We start from the raw sequence: 15,252 nt of genomic DNA, 5'->3' as shown, positions 1-15,252 counted from the left end.
CCCCACGCCCACCCAGGGTGCATGAACCACCCACGCAGAAGCTGCCGCATGTCAACCCTCCCCCCCACAAAGAAACAGTGTCATGCCCCTCCCCACCTGCCCTCCCAATCCCCAGCCCAATAAATGGTTCCTTTTCATTTACAAGTGACTTTTCTCATTTGAGTTTGGGGTGCATGTAGAGAGCTTCAGGTGTGGGTGGGAACTGGGCTAGGTGGTCCCGGCCTAAGATGCCTCTCAAGAGGTTAAGGCGGGACGGGGGAGGGGGAAGAATGGTGAAAATAGTAAAAATGGGCTGGGAACCAAGTTTCTCAGAATCCCCCAGTGAGACACTGCGGTGTGGCTCAGCAGTAAAGAGACTGCCCAGCTCCAGGCAGGTTCTGGGTTCAATTTCCAGAGCTACAAAAATAAACAACAAAAAGGTTACAAAGATGGCAGAGGCCCACAAAGGAGCTGGCAAGGTTGGTCAAGTATTAGCATGAGTTCAATCCTCGAATCCAGGTAAACGTTCAGCACAGCAGAGTACATCTGTAATTGGAGCACTTAGGAGGTGGACATATATCCCAGTTTAGCCAACTGGCAAAATAGGTTTCAATGACAGAACCTTTCTCAAAAGAATCATGAGGAGGGGCCTAGAAGGGCTCAGCCATTAGGAGCCCGTGCTAATCTGGTAGAAGGCTGGAGTTCTGTACCCAGTGCCCAGTAACTCCAACTCCTGGGGACCCGATCTTTTGGCCTCTTCCGGTACTGCGGCAAGCGCCTGCCTCAGTTTCCTTGATAACAAATATGAACAGCCTTCCTAACTGGGATCTAGAGAGCTTGTGCCCTGGAGCCCTAGAACACAAGGCGGATGCAACTGCAAAACCTGGATCTTCGCTTGCGGATTACCAACCCTGAAGCCAGGATGTGTGTGACTTGTTGGATCCTGGTTCAGACTTCCGGTATCCCGAGGCTAAGCTCAGCCGGTCTGAGCAGGTTTCTACGACTCTGAAAGGGCTAGGAAGTTTTGTCTCACTGAGCAATGCTCAAAGATGCTGAGAACACAAGGGTTTGCCTGGCATACGGTAAGACACCTTTAATTTCAGTAATTGTGCTGTAAATGCCCTGTCCCTAGGAAGGATCTCATATATTACGGAAGCTGATCCCCAGTTAGACACGCAGCCATGGTGAAGGGTCCAGCCAGTTTATTTGTTTAGTGTCTGGAGCAAGAGGGACCACGAGCACTACCCTATGAGCACACAGATCCCCTCCCCCCCCCACGAGGACAAGCTGCTGGGCGGGACGGAAGCGCCCTGCCTGCCCGGGGTCTCCAGGGGACATGCCTGCTGAAAACAGGAGCAGACAGGACATCCTTGACATCCATGTTCACTTTTGTTTCTCTAGCAAGAGTGACCATCCTTGCCTCCCTCCCACCCAGCTCCTTGGTTTGGGGTCCCCAATGAGCGGGGATCCTGGGGTCCCAATAGGGTTCATCAGTGCCGGAAAGTGCCAGGGGACAGTGTCATTTTAAAGTGCAAACCAGGAGGGGCACTGGAAAGGACTCTGTCCTTGGGGCATCTAGACTGGATCATTGGGGTGTGGCAGGGGGCGGAGCCTCGGGCTCCTGAGTTGGTGCAGGACTGGGCTCTGCTCCTCCCTCAGCCTCTTCCTCGTCAGAAGCCACGCCCTCTTCCAGCCTGAACACCTGGCGCACAGTTCGCGTGGTGAAAGTAAGTGGGCCACGCCTATGGGAGGAGAACGGAACGTACAGGTGAGAGAGATGGGGACAAAGGTGCGGACCGAGAGGAGAACACTGGTGCAGAAAGGATAAGATGGGGGCAGGAAAAGCTGCGCTTCAAGGTTGGTACATGGGCAAACAGGTGCAGACGGCACCTGAGCACCTGCAAAGCACATTGGGAAGACAGGAAGGTCGCAGCCCCCTCCCTCCCTAGGGTCCTATCCCCATGCTGCCACCTAGCGAGGCCCTGCACTCCTCTCCAGAGTGGTGCCACCACGTGCGAGGCTTACCGGAGCCTGTTCCTCAGCGTCGTCACCTCCCGGTTCATGGATTCTGCAGACTCAGTGACATCCTCCAGCTCCCGCTGCAGACGCCTCCGGCCAGCCTGTGCCCGAGAAGCTTCCTCCTCTGCCTCCTCCAGCTGCCTCTTGAGCTGCTTCAGCCGGAGGTTGCTCTTCTCCAGCTGAGTGGAGAGGAACCAGGTCGTTCCTATGGTGTCCCCAGTGCCTACTGCCACACACCCTGCACTCCTCACACCAGCCTCCACCCTGCCTCAGTCTCTCCTTTGCATGACCAGGGTCGGCTGTGGTGACCTACTGAGACCTTCAGTTATGGCAACAAAATAGTCAGAAGATTGGGGGGGGGGTGTTGAGCTGCAGTGAAGGGGCTCTTAGCAATCCCACGAGGTGCACAGAGTACCAGGCCCTCGGTGAGATCTGCGGCCACGCCCCACCCCTACTCCTTTGTCTGTGCTCTTTGGAATGCAGGATCATTTAGGAGACTGTCAGGAAGTTGAGAGGGGTGGGCTTCTGGGGCTGCAGCCGTCACTCCTGCTGGGGTGGGGTGGGGAGGGTTGGTGTCTATGAATCACCGCATTCCTATAAGTGACCCTGATAAACTCACCGGCTAACTGAGCTGACCTGATGAAACTAGTCCTTGGGCTGTCAGGGCCCTGTCTGTATAAACACGGGGATCCTTGGAAGTCATGTGACTGCACTGGGAGGGTACTGGCACACTGAGAGCTGTTACCCCACCCCTCACAGCTTGCCACCAGCTCCCCAAGACTGTCCTAATTAAGGCCAGCCCTAATATAGTCTTCCTCATGTCCATGTCTCTGATGAATTCAGTGACCACACGATATTCACCCTGATCTGCACAGACACTGCCACTTCTCTTCAGGGTAAGAACACATATCATGTGACTCCATTTGCCTCATGTATCATAGGCTGGCCTTGAACTCAATATGTGGCTAAAGATGCTCTTTAGAGATGAACTTCTGATGGTCCTGCCTTCACCTCCCAACTGCACTGCTGGGTCGAAACCAGGGTCTTTGGTATATTAGGTAAGCACTCTACCAATCGGGCCACATCTCCAACCTCGACTTCATTTCTTATATTCCTCTCTCTACATATTCTGATTCATTCTGTTCAGTTCACTTCCTCCAGGCCTTTGAACTTCCTGCTCTTTACACCTGGCCGAGGTCTTCATTCAAATGTTACCTCCTTAGCCCTTCCCAGAGCATCCAGTCTGGACAAGGCTTCCATTTCTGTATCATTCTTTTTTTTCATAGCCCTCGCCAGAGTCTGGCATTATCTTTGTCTGGTTGTATGTATAATAGTTTTCTTAGGCCAGTAATGTGAGCCCTGTGAGGGCCAGGGCCTTCAGGAAACATACCAGCACCTTACTACAAATGCCTAGTAATGTGCTTGGCACAAAGGCCATACTCAATTATCATTTGTGTAATGAACAGCAAACAAGGCAGAGCTGAGCTTTTAAGGTCACAGAGACTCTGCCTGGACATAGACCTGTAGTCACATCTAGGCTCTGTCACCTACAAACTAGAGGATATTTTTCATTGTTGCTGGTGGTTTGAGAAGGGATCTCTCACTCTAGGCTATCCCAGAACTCATAGCAATCCTTCTGCCTCAGTTTCCACCATACCTTGGATGAGCCACTGAGCCAGATGCCAGGCCAGGTTGCTGCATTTTCCTGGTTTTGACCCCACTGGCTACTGTTTGTGGTGATGCCTGCTCACCTGGTCGCGGAGCTGGTCAGCCACCCTGCGCTCTTCATCCACCTGAAGAACCACCTCCTTCAGCCGCTTTTCAGCTCTGCGCACCAGCTTACCAGAGAGCATGCGCTCCCTAAAAAGAAGAGAAGGTAGTTAGTGGCCCAGGAAACCCTCTGTCGTCGTAGCATTGTGGGTGGCTGTCCCCGTCCTTGCGCCTCTTCCCCCTTTGCTACGTTCTAGCCGCCTCCCACTCAGCCAGACACTGGCTGCCAAACAACTAATGTTCTTAAGAATCTCTCCTGTGATGTGGATGGCTTTGAGACAGGGTTTCATGTAGCCCAGGCTGGCCTCAAACTCACTATGCAGCCAAGGATGACCTTGAACTCCTGATCCTCCCGCCTCCATTTCCCAAGTGCTGGGATGACAGATACGCAGTGCTGGGGACGAAGCCCCGGCCTTTGTGCAAGCACTCTACCCACTGAGCCCAACCCCCAACCTCTGGATGGATGCAGAATAATTTGAATGCCCTCCATACTGAGGTAGAAATGCCAAACTGGCAATCAGGAATCACAGGCAGACAAGCCTGTCTGATCTGGTTTTCTATACACCACATAAGGATGATGGGCAGCACATCTACATAGTTGGCAGCCAGGCCGACAGGTGCAGACTGTTGGTGCTGTGGTCCACGGTGTCTCAACAGCTAGGGGATGCCTGCTGCACCAGACTGCTCATGTATCAGGCTTAGCGGTGAAACTAATGGGTGGAATGTTTCTTGACAGGTATTATGGGAGGTTCATTGACAGGAAACTCAGCCTCTGCTGCCACTGCTTCCTGCTTCATTCATTTATTTATGTGTGTGTGTGTGTGTGTCCACATGCATGCCATGTGCTATGGAGGTCAAAGGTCAACTTGCCGTTGATCCTCCCCTTCTGCCCCGTGGGTCTTGGGAACTGTGTTCAGAACTTGGTGGCAAGTTCACCAAGCAGTCCTTTCTAAAACAAAAACGGTTCATCTTTTGGTTGACTGTTGGGGGCACACAGCTCACTAGTGAAACCAGAAATGCTAAGCACACAGAAATGCCTGTTTTCCTTTCCAGAAGGCTGTGAGTGGACTTCGTTAACTTCCTGGTGACCTTTTTGCTCTCTATGTAGGCATATTTTGCCATAGAGGCAGACCTCATCCAAAGCCCCCTGTGCTGATTATCCCAGACTCTCCTTTGCTATACCATTACATTTAGATACCAAGTAAACCTATCCTTAGGGGAGAAGTCACACGTATTTTATGGCTGGTTGACCTCTATGCTATTGGCCAGAGACCACACTAGATCCTAGGCCTTTTAACTATAAAACCCTCTCTCATGGTCACTCACACTTTGTAAAGGAGTTCTAAGCCACGCCTTAAGCTTTATCGTGCACCTGGAGTAGGACTGATTCTTGCTTGCAAACTTTTCCCCAAATTGCACTGTGTTTTGAATATGCTGACACAGAGCCGTGCGGGGCAGACTCCCTGAAGTCTGATGTAGGCTGACAAAGTCTGAACCAGGCTTTCTCTCTCATTGCTTTGCTCGGTGTGCTTCCCTGTCAGGCACCTGCAGGGACGTGCACTTCATGTTTTCTTTCCTTTGGTTAGTTTTGTTTGTTTGGTGGGGTTGTTTTGTTTTGTTTTATGGGACAGGATCTCACTGCGTAGCCTTGGCTAATTTGAAACTCTCCATGTAGATCAGGCTAGCCTCAAACTTACAAAGATCCACCTGCCGCTGCCTCTGGATGCTGGGATCAAAGGCGTGAAACACATTGCCAGCCTGGATTGATAACTACTTTTGATTAACTTGAGACAACACAGAATCGATCAAATGGAGAGAGTCTAGACGAGGGAGCGACTAGATCAGGCTGGGCTGTGGCGCCCCGCTCCCCTGGGGATTGTGTTGACGGTGGTGAAATGACTTAACGGGAAGACCCAGCCTGCAAGGCAGTAGCGCTTTCCCTGGGTTTGGGTGGACTGTGTAAAGAGAAGCTCAGTCAAGTGCAGGCTCCTGGATGGCGGCTGTGACCATAGCTTCAGGCTGCTGCCTCCTTGGGGCCCAAAACAAGGGACTACAGCCTTACAGGCTGAATAAGCCCTTTCTCCCTCAAGTTGATCTTGTCCAGGCGTTTGCCATAGCAACAGAGATAAACTGAGGACCCCTCATCTTCTACCTTGTTTGAGGCAGGGTCTCTTAGTTCAGCAAGCACCCCAGCCTCCCAGCCTCTCCCTCCCGTCTTGCTGTAGGAATGCTGTGTCACAGACACACTCGAGCTTCTCTGTGGGTGCTGGGGTTTCGAGCTCAGGTCCTCCCACTTCACAGTAAGAATTTTACCCTCTGAGCCATCTTCCTAGTGTGGCTTCTTGGCTCTAACTATGGGTATGGCCCCAGCTACGAGGTGCTAAATACAACTGCAGCCATTCTGTGACCAGGGGAGAAAAACATGGGCATTGACCCAGAGCCCAGCACCTTTTACGTAAGAAAAAGGCATTCCTTTTCGTGATGGTTTGACTGGGGTGGGGGACGAGTTCTCAACCCTTCCTGTTCCCACACCCGTGGCAGGTGACAGAAAAAGCTGTTTCCACAGGGTTGTACACTCGAGCTATCACAAGACTTGTTCTACTTATGGCCAAAGTGCCACAGCACAAGCTCCAAACCTCTAGAACTAGTGACAGAGTCCCTTATTCTTCAGACCCCGGCTCTGCCGTGCAGGCAATCCTGGGTTAGCCTGCTGGAGGGTGAGAGGCCACATGGAAGAAGTTGGTCTAGTCATCCTGGGCAAGGTGGTACACAAGCCCAAGGAAGCAAAACAATGTAGCCAACCCTCCTATCACAAAGGATACACCAGACAGGCCAACCAGGCCTCTCACAAAACAGTCTACCAGCTAGGGCCAATTCAGAACAATAAGCTTCTTTTAAATTCTGTAAGTTTTAGGGTATTTTTGTTACACAGTAGCTAGCTGCAATACTGTTGCATAAATGGTACCCTCCGTGGACTGGAGTGACTTCCATGCCAAAGCATCCTAGTTCCTTACCTGTTCTCCTGCTCCAGCTGCTCCTCTGCCTGGGCCAGTTTAGACTCGAGAGCAGCGATCAGCATTTTCTGCCTGGCCCGGGTTCCAGCATCCTCTTCACCCAGGCGGGCCCGCAGTTCCTGGATCTGCCGCTCCAGCTGCTGCCTACCGCTCTCCGCCTTGGCTGAGAAACTTCTTTCAGCAGACAGCTCTGTGGTGAGGGTCTCTACCTGCGGCAGGAAAGGAGATGGGACATTGTAACGAAGCTGGTGACAACACCAGGGACGTCCTGGGACAAGCCGAGCTCACGGCTGTTAAATGCACAGCCCAGAGCCTGGTGGTACAAAGAACTCAACGACAGCGCTGAACAAACCCAGGAAAAATAATCCAGACCGCGCACCCTTTACTTTTTAATGAACAAGAATGTTTTAAACTTATTTAAATGTACTCAAAATTATTTTAAACGTAGCCTTAACATTTTTATTTGAGATAGGGTCTCGTGTTACTCAGGGTGACCTAAAACTCACAATATAAGGGAAGATGACCTAGAACTGATCCTCCTGCCTCCACCTCCCAAATGCTGGGAGGACTGGCATTCACCATCACATCCGGGTTCAGCTGTGCTATTTCAGTGAGTCCCAGGGATGGTCACAAAGTTGCTTAAATGCTCTAAATTTGTGGCTGTGAACTGGACTATTTCAGGCCCTTCACACTCCTCTCTGCACCAGGGTCACCTGCGGCGCCCAGGAGGCGGAGGCAGGCTCGGCCCCTCCCGACGGAGAGTCTGAGCCCCCGGCAGCCCTGTTGGGGGGAGGGGTTCATTTGAGGAGTGAAGCCTCCATTCATAGCAGCTGGCAGATGTGTAGACTTGGTCCTGATCCTAATAATAGCACCTCAACACCCTCAGCTCGCTCAGAAATCACAGGGCAGCGGAAGACACTTCAGCCCAGGCTGATTACAGAGTTTGGCACCTCCCCCTCCCAGGGTACATTCACGGCCCAGCAGCCCTCCTTTAAGCCTTTAAATTTTTAATTGTAAATGAAAATGGTGACAGGAGCTGGCAAGAACTCAGTTGGTGGAGGGTTTGCCTAGGAGACAGGGAGCCCTGGTCTCCCTGTACAGCGTAATCTGGTTTGGTGGCACACGCCTGTCATCACGGGGTCAGGAGTACAAGGTCATCATCCTCAGGCCACATAGAGAATCCCTGGCTACAGAAGAGCAGCTATTGACAGTGCGGAAGGAAGTCTACGGCAGGAGGATTGCTATGACTTCAAGGCCAGTGTGAGGTTATTGGTGACAACCTATGCTTCCACCCGCAATGCTGAGGTTTTCTCTCCTGGCTGGGCCGCCCATGATAGATTGACGAGCTGCGAAGCCATTGTAGCCATTTTGTAGCCCGGCTGGCCTTGAACCTGTGACAATTTCCCTGACCCTGGAAAATTCTGAGATTACAGCTGAGCTGTCATACTTTGATAGTTCACTTAATTACTGTTTCTTTTCTTTTTTTTTTTTTTTCTTTTTTTCTTTTTGGTTTTTTCTAGGCAGGGTTTCTCTGTGTAGCCCTGGCTGTCCTGGAACTCACTCTGTAGACCAGGCTGGCCTCGAACTCTGAAATTCACCTGCCTCTGACTCCCAAGTGCTGGGATTACAGGCGTGAGTCACCACTGCCCGGCTTTAATTACTGTTTCAAGTCTGTCTGGGAGACTTGCTGACAAATCAATGAGTCAAGCCTTCCTGACTTATGAACTCCTCTTCCTGCTTCAAAACCCACATCAAAGGCCCTCATATCAAATGAATAAGAGAGCCCGCGACCCTGGGGTGGGGGAGGGTGGCCTGGCCGGCAGCGCTTGCCTGCCTCGCTCGCCCACCTGTAGCACCAGCTTTCGGTAATGGTCCTTGAGCAGCTCGGAGTTGTTCTGTTCCTCCTCCAGCTCCTCCTCCAACTGGCCCAGTCGCCCCTCCAGCTGCCGCTTCTCCTCTAGGATGGCTGTCCTAGAGGGTAAGGTGTGGCTTCAGAGGGTAGGCCTGCGAGAGGAGCCTGCCCCGCCCACGCCCACAGCCCACAGCCCACGCCCACAGCCCACGGCCCCAGGACACTCACTTGCTGAGGTTGCCGCTGGCCACCTCCTCAGCCATCTCATCTCTGTCCTGCTGGGCCTGCCTCCGGGCTCGGTCTGAGGCAGCCAGCTCCTAAGAGGACCAGTCAAGAGCAGAGGGGTAAGGGGTCAAGACACTGGTATTAACCCTTCTCTGTCCTTTCGCCTTTTCCGGCTGACTGTGAGCCTGTGAGCCTCACCCTTACGGGAGCGTTTTTCTTAGCGCTGACCACCAATGTTCCTCCTCCACATCTCTCATCTCTGGGCCCCCTTCTTTCTCCACGCTATCCACATGTCCTCCTCCCTCCCACCCGACTGTGCCTTCTCCGGTCTTCTATGTCACCCCTGGGTCCCAGACTTTTTCTTCACTTCTGCCTCCTGCTCCTGACTTCTTGGCTCCTGTCTGTCTTCCTCATCTTTCTAGGACTGGCCCTGGCAGCTCCTGCTCTGGCTCCCAAAATCCACCCCCACCCCCCGGGACAAGGTCCGCGACTCGAGAAGGCAGGAGACACAGGGAGACACAGGGAGACACGCTCACTTCCCAAGTCTCCACTCCTAAGACCTCCTGAAAAGCCCCGCCCATCCCCAGGACCTCCAGTTAGGCCACACCCACGCCGAGGCCTCCTACTAGAACCTGCCCACCTCTTACCTCCTGCAGCCGCAGCACCTCAGCTTCCAGCCCTTTGAGCTTCTTCTCATTTTCCCTGCTCAGGGTAAACATCTCCTCGCGGGAGCTACGCGTCTCCTCCACCTCCCGCCACAGCTCCTTCATCTGGGCCTGGGTAGGTGCGGGCTTAGTTAAATTGCGTCTAGAAACCCCACCCTTAGGGGGGCTCATTACCTGCAAGCAGCGCCAGGGCGAGCAGCGCCAGGGCGAGCAGGGCCAGGGCGAGCAGGGCCAGGGCGAGCAGGGCCAGGGCGAGCAGGGCCAGGGCGAGCAAGGCCAGCACAGAGCTCGTTGTCTGCCTCAGAGCCGGTGCGGGCTGTGTGCCCTTGGGCCAATTCCACTTCTCTAAATCTCAGTCAACCTCCTCTTAAAGTGAGCCAGAATAGAATATTAAGCCCGTGGCTCTGCGGCCACTGCCTGGGAGTGTGAGGAGAGACCAACACAAACTTTGTCTTCACCCACGGGAAGTTCAGCACTGCTATGAGGAGCCAGTAATAAAGAATGTGGGCCATAGTGCTAAAGTTATTCTTATTACATGTCTGATAAAGGAATTAGACAAGAGATCCTTTCTCTGGGTGCATGAACTGCTGCCCCACAGTAATATGCCACAGGTACCTGGCGGTTTAAACATCCTAGTATGGGCTAGGGGTGTGGTTCCAGTGGTAGAGGCCCTTGTCTAAAATCCTCCAGCAAAGAGCGGGGGCGTGGCTTAGAACCCCCCTCCCCCCAGCATTATTCAAGGCGCTAGGTTCCATCTTCAGTGGCACTAGATTTATTATCTAATTAAATGATGAGCTTATCTAAAATGAATGATACAAGATAAAAAAGAACGAACTCAGAGGTCAGCTTTTTCCGAGGCCGCTAGCTAATTCAGTTACTGCAGCGGAAGAAGGAGATGGGACCAGACCTCCGACCCTGGATCCCTGGCCCCTCCCACCCTGGAGCCCCGCCCCCCGCCCTGTTGCAGGTGAATAGGGGGCCAGACTTCATCCCTGGCCCCTCCCACCCTCGAGCCCCGCCTCACCTGCATCTTCTTCTGCTGCTTCACCGCCTCTTCCTTGCCCTGCCCAGCCGCGGACGTCTGTGCCTTCAACTCCTCCAGTTCCAGCTCCAGCTTCTTGCGGGCAGCCATAGCCAGTGCCCTCTGCTTCCGCTCCTCGTCCCGCTCTACCTCTGCGTCTCTCAGCTGGGGGCAGGGTCAGAGAGGTTAGAGCTTCCTCCTCTGTGACTCATCCTACCTTGGCCTTTTTGGTCTCTCCTAGCCTCTTCCGACCTGCCCTGTTTTCTATCCTTTCCTTTATACGATTCACAAGCTACCCTCCCCGAGGTCAGACAGTAGTAAGCACTAGCTGAGGGAGAGGAGGCTCCTTAGTGGAGTCCTCTGCAGCGAGTGCAGCCTGGAGTCGCCCTCACTGCTATAAGCAAGCTCTAATTAAGTCGACAGTAAACCAAGCTAAACTGGAATCTTTTCTATGGTCACTCCATGCCATTCCTAGCAAAGGTAAAATTCTACTTAAACTTCCCAAGGAAAAGTCTAGCGACACGTGCATACCACTTAGGCTGACACTGAGGGGCAGGAGGCAGGGGCATCCTCGAGGTTGCACACGGAGCTTAGTGGATGCGGTGTGTGCTAGGGAATGTTGATTTGCCCACGGTGGCACGGGTGTGCCCCTGCCTCCTGGCGGAGCAGGAAGATGGCTCTCTGGGTGGGTAGGGGTGGACGGCAAGCGGACCCTGGTGAGAATGCTCAGAGGGGAACTCCCGTCCCACACGCATTCGCCAGGGCTGCGCAGGTGCGCTGCGGCCTCTTGCCCTCCAATACCTGCTTGGCCAGCTGCCTCCGCCTCTCCTCGCCAGCGTCGTCACGGCCCTGCAGGTCGCGTTCGTGTTGAGCCTTCAGGGCCTGCACAGTGACCTCTAAGCGCAGCTTGGCATCCTCTGCGGCAGTCAGCTCATCCTCCAACTCTGTCACCTGTGTCCGCAGGTCGCTGGCTGCCTGTTCAGCCACCTTGCGGGCTCGCTCCAGCTCGTGCACCTGGTGGGGAGGGGGAGGGGGAGCGAGTCTGAGGCCAGGGCCGGGATTAAGGGAGTCCTGAGTAGAGGGGTGGCCATGATGGAGACCAGAGTGGTAGCTGGTCGAGTGGCCAAGGTGAGCTATTTCTCTCATTCACCCAAATTCCTGAGCACCTACCCGGCGTCATCTTAAATGATCTGAGTGAGTCTTACAAAACTCTCTATGTGATGATTGGTTTTAATTGCTTTTTTTGGTTTGGTTTGGTTTTTGTTTTTTTCTGGTTTTTGGTTTTTGAAGACAGGGCTTCTCTGAGTGTCCTGGCTTCCTGGCTCTCCTGGAATTCACTCTGTAGACCAGGCTGGCCTCAAACTCAGAGATTTGCCCTGCTTGGGTTCTAAAATTGTTACTGTGACACAATCTAGAATCACCCAGGAAGAAAGTCTCAGTGAGGGGCTGTCTAGATCAAGGCGGGCTGTAAGAATTGTCTTGACTTGCTAACTGATGAGAAAAGACCTCACTCACTGTGGGTGGCGCCATGGCCTCAGTCTGGGTCCTGGACTGTATTTTAAAAAGGGGTGTGTGTATTCACTCTCTGTTCTTGACTGTGCATGGGACCAGTTGGCCTTGACCGGCCAGTGATGGAGTAGACCCTGGAATTGTTCGGGTAAACAGTCCTTTCTCCCCTCCATTGCTTTTGCTGGGATGTCGCCATGGCAGCAGACTCAGAAACACAGGTAGAAGAGCGGGCACCACACAGGTAGAAACCCACTAATCCAAAAGTTCTAAATTTAAAAAGAAAACTGCTTGGGGGAGGGCAGTAAAATTAAAAAAACCTAACATCTGTGTTGTACCTGCAACCCACTGGTATGTGGCCTGCCGTGGATGCAGTTTGTCACAAAACAATGCACTCGGGGTTGGAGAAATGCCTTAAGAGTTGAGCACACTAGCTGCTCTTCCAGGGGACCCAGGTTTAATTCCCAGCATCCATATGGTGGCTCACAATCATCTGTGACTCCAGTTCCTGGGGCTCCAATGCCCTCTTCTGGCCTCTGAGGGCACTGCATGCATGTGGCGCACAGAAGCATACACAAGCAAAATACTCTCACACATAAATAGATTAAACAACAACAACAACAAAAGAAAAGCAAAATCAAAGGGGTTGGAGAGATGGCTCAGTGGTTAAGAACACTGGCTGCTCTTCCAGAGGTCCTGAGTTCAATTCCCAGCAACCACATGGTGGCTCATAACCATCTACAAAGGATCTGACGCCCTCTGCTGGAGTGCAGGTGTACATGCAGCAGAGCACACAGACATTAAACAAACAAACAAACAAACAAACAAACAAACAAACGTCTCCTGGGTTCCTGCCTGCAGAGCACAGGGTCCACGTCCATCTATCCCCTATCCCACCCACCCACACTGAGACACCCATCAGCCAGGCCTAGAGGTGCAGGCCTGGGCACATGCGTGAGCTTGTGTTTAACAGCATTCCTATTACGTATATGTGAGGGGCAATCATGTTCTGTGCGTGACATATGCCTGGCAAGGTATAGTGGCACACACCTTAACACACAGAAGGCTAAGGCAGGAGGATTGCCAGGAGTTCCAAATAAACTTGGGATTTAAAAAAAAAAAATGGGAAAGCTGGTTGTTGCAGCACACGCCTTTAATCTTAGCATTTGGAAGGATCTCTGAGTCTGAGACCTACCCTACAAAGCTAGCCCGAGAGGCCGGGTGAGTTGTTGGTTGTTGGTTGTTAGTCATGGTTTGTTAAGCAGTGGTGCACAAAAGAAGAAACAAGAACAAGAAGACATTAGATTTCCTGACTACCAAGACCAAACTTGTCCCAAGGAACTCGATGCCCCTAGCCAGCAGGAAGCAGTCTAATGATCTTGTCACTCCCTTTCCCTCCATCCCTTTCTCTCTCCTTCTTGGTGTTAGGGGTTGAAAGAGATGGGGAAGGGTAGGGAAGGGAGGAAGAAGAACCCGCAAAGTAACCAAAGTCCAGCTACAATGGAAGATTCTGTTCATACCCTGCAAGTGTGCATAGATTGCCCATTTCTCATTTGGTGAGCAGGACTCTTGGCTGTGTGAGCACATGACTGCAGTGTCTGCAGTGTGTGCACATGGCTGCAGTGTCTGCAGTGTGAGTACATACTGCAGTGTCTGCAGTGTGAGCACATGACTGCAGTGTGAGCACATGACTGCAGTGTCTGCTGTGCAAACACATGACTGCATTGTCTGCAGTGTGAACACATGACTGCAGTGTCTGCAGTGTGAGCACATGACTACAGTATCTGCAGTGTGAGCACATGACTGCAGTGTCTGCAGTGTGAGCACATGACTGCAGTGTCTGCAGTATGAACACATGGCTGCAGTGTCTGCAGTGTGAGTACATACTGCAGTGTCTGCAGTGTGAGCACATGACTGCAGTGTCTGCAGTGTGAGTACATGACTGCAGTGTCTGCAGTGTGAGCACATGGCTGCAGTGTCTGCAGTGTGAGCACATGGCTGCAGTATCTGCAGTGTGAGCACATGGCTACAGTGTCTGCAGTGAGAGCACATAGCTGCAGTGTCTGCAGTGTGAGCACATGACTGCAGTATCTGCAGTGTGAGCACATGTCTGCAGTATGAGCACATGACTGCAGTGTCTGCAGTATGTGCACATGACTGCAGTGTCTGCAGTGTGAACACATGGCTGCAGTGTCTGCAGTGTGAGCACATGACTGCAGTGTGAGCACATGGCTGGAGTGTCTGCAGTGTGAACACATGACTGTAGTGTCTGCAGTGTGAGCACATGACTACAGTATCTGCAGTGTGAGCACATGACTGCAGTGTCTGCAGTGTGAGCACATGACTGCAGTATGTGCACATGATTGCAGTGTCTGCAGTGTGAACACATGACTGCAGTGTCTGCAGTGTGAGCACATGACTACAGTATCTGCAGTGTGAGCACATGACTACAGTGTCTGCAGTGTGAGCACATGACTGCAGTGTCTGCAGTGTGAGCACATGACTGCAGTATCTGCAGTGAGCACATGACTGCAGTGTCTGCAGTGTGAGCACATGACTGCAGTGTCTGCAGTGTGAGCACATGGCTGCAGTGTTTGCTGTGCAAACCCATGACTTCAATGTTTGCTAGGTGAATACATGCGCGTGCTCCCAAATCTTCCCCACTGTGCCCTGTCCTGCTTACATTCTTGCCCACATCATCCTTGCTGCTCAGCAGTGCCTCCAGCTCAGCCCGCAGAGCACGGTTCTGCCTCTCCAGCTCCTCCCGTGCTTCCTGCTCCTCTTCCAGGGCTCGTGTCAGCGACAGGGCCCGGGCCTCTCGCTCCCGGCCTTCGGCCTCTACCCGTTCACGGTCCTCCACAGCCCGCAGCACTGCGGCCTTCTCCTCTGCCAGGAGCTGCAGAGGAAAATGCAGGGCACATGGGTTGACTGGGACGAGGGTGGAGAAGGGAGGAGGGGAGGGCGGACGGAGATATTTGAGAGAGACAGAGCTAGAAATAGACACACAAAGACACACGAGAAATAGATGGGGGGAGAGACAGCTGGCCGGCTTGCTCTGCTGGCTATCAAGGCCGCAGGGGGCCACCACACCCGGCCAGCGTTCACAAGGATGCTAGAGAGGCTGAGCTGCCTGCAGCCTGACTTGTTTACGCCTCCCACGTGCTCCCACTTCATGCACTGACTCGCAGAGCCGTCAGCAAT

The 15,252-nt window shown here is 52.9% G+C and overlaps 1 protein-coding gene across 2 annotated transcripts in view; it reads right to left on the bottom strand.

Annotated features, from left to right (window-relative positions):
• Positions 1-1,164: 1,164 nt before the first annotated feature.
• Positions 1,165-15,252, bottom strand: part of Myh14 (myosin heavy chain 14) — a 60,824-nt gene continuing 46,736 nt past the window's right edge. For both annotated transcript variants that reach the window (XM_052164097.1, XM_052164104.1), the window contains 10 exons: positions 14,735-14,947; positions 11,347-11,559; positions 10,549-10,710; positions 9,507-9,635; positions 8,863-8,951; positions 8,630-8,753; positions 6,783-6,991; positions 3,750-3,858; positions 2,005-2,177; positions 1,165-1,721 (listed from right to left, as the gene is read on the bottom strand). In XM_052164097.1, coding sequence (XP_052020057.1) covers positions 1,565-1,721; positions 2,005-2,177; positions 3,750-3,858; positions 6,783-6,991; positions 8,630-8,753; positions 8,863-8,951; positions 9,507-9,635; positions 10,549-10,710; positions 11,347-11,559; positions 14,735-14,947 — 1,578 coding nt within the window. In that variant the 3' untranslated portion in view covers positions 1,165-1,564. The remainder of the gene's footprint in view (positions 1,722-2,004; positions 2,178-3,749; positions 3,859-6,782; positions 6,992-8,629; positions 8,754-8,862; positions 8,952-9,506; positions 9,636-10,548; positions 10,711-11,346; positions 11,560-14,734; positions 14,948-15,252) is intronic.

Source organism: Apodemus sylvaticus, chromosome 1 (assembly GCF_947179515.1).
Source record: "Apodemus sylvaticus chromosome 1, mApoSyl1.1, whole genome shotgun sequence".
NCBI lineage: Eukaryota > Metazoa > Chordata > Mammalia > Rodentia > Muridae > Apodemus > Apodemus sylvaticus.
This window is presented reverse-complemented; position numbering and strand designations above follow the sequence as displayed.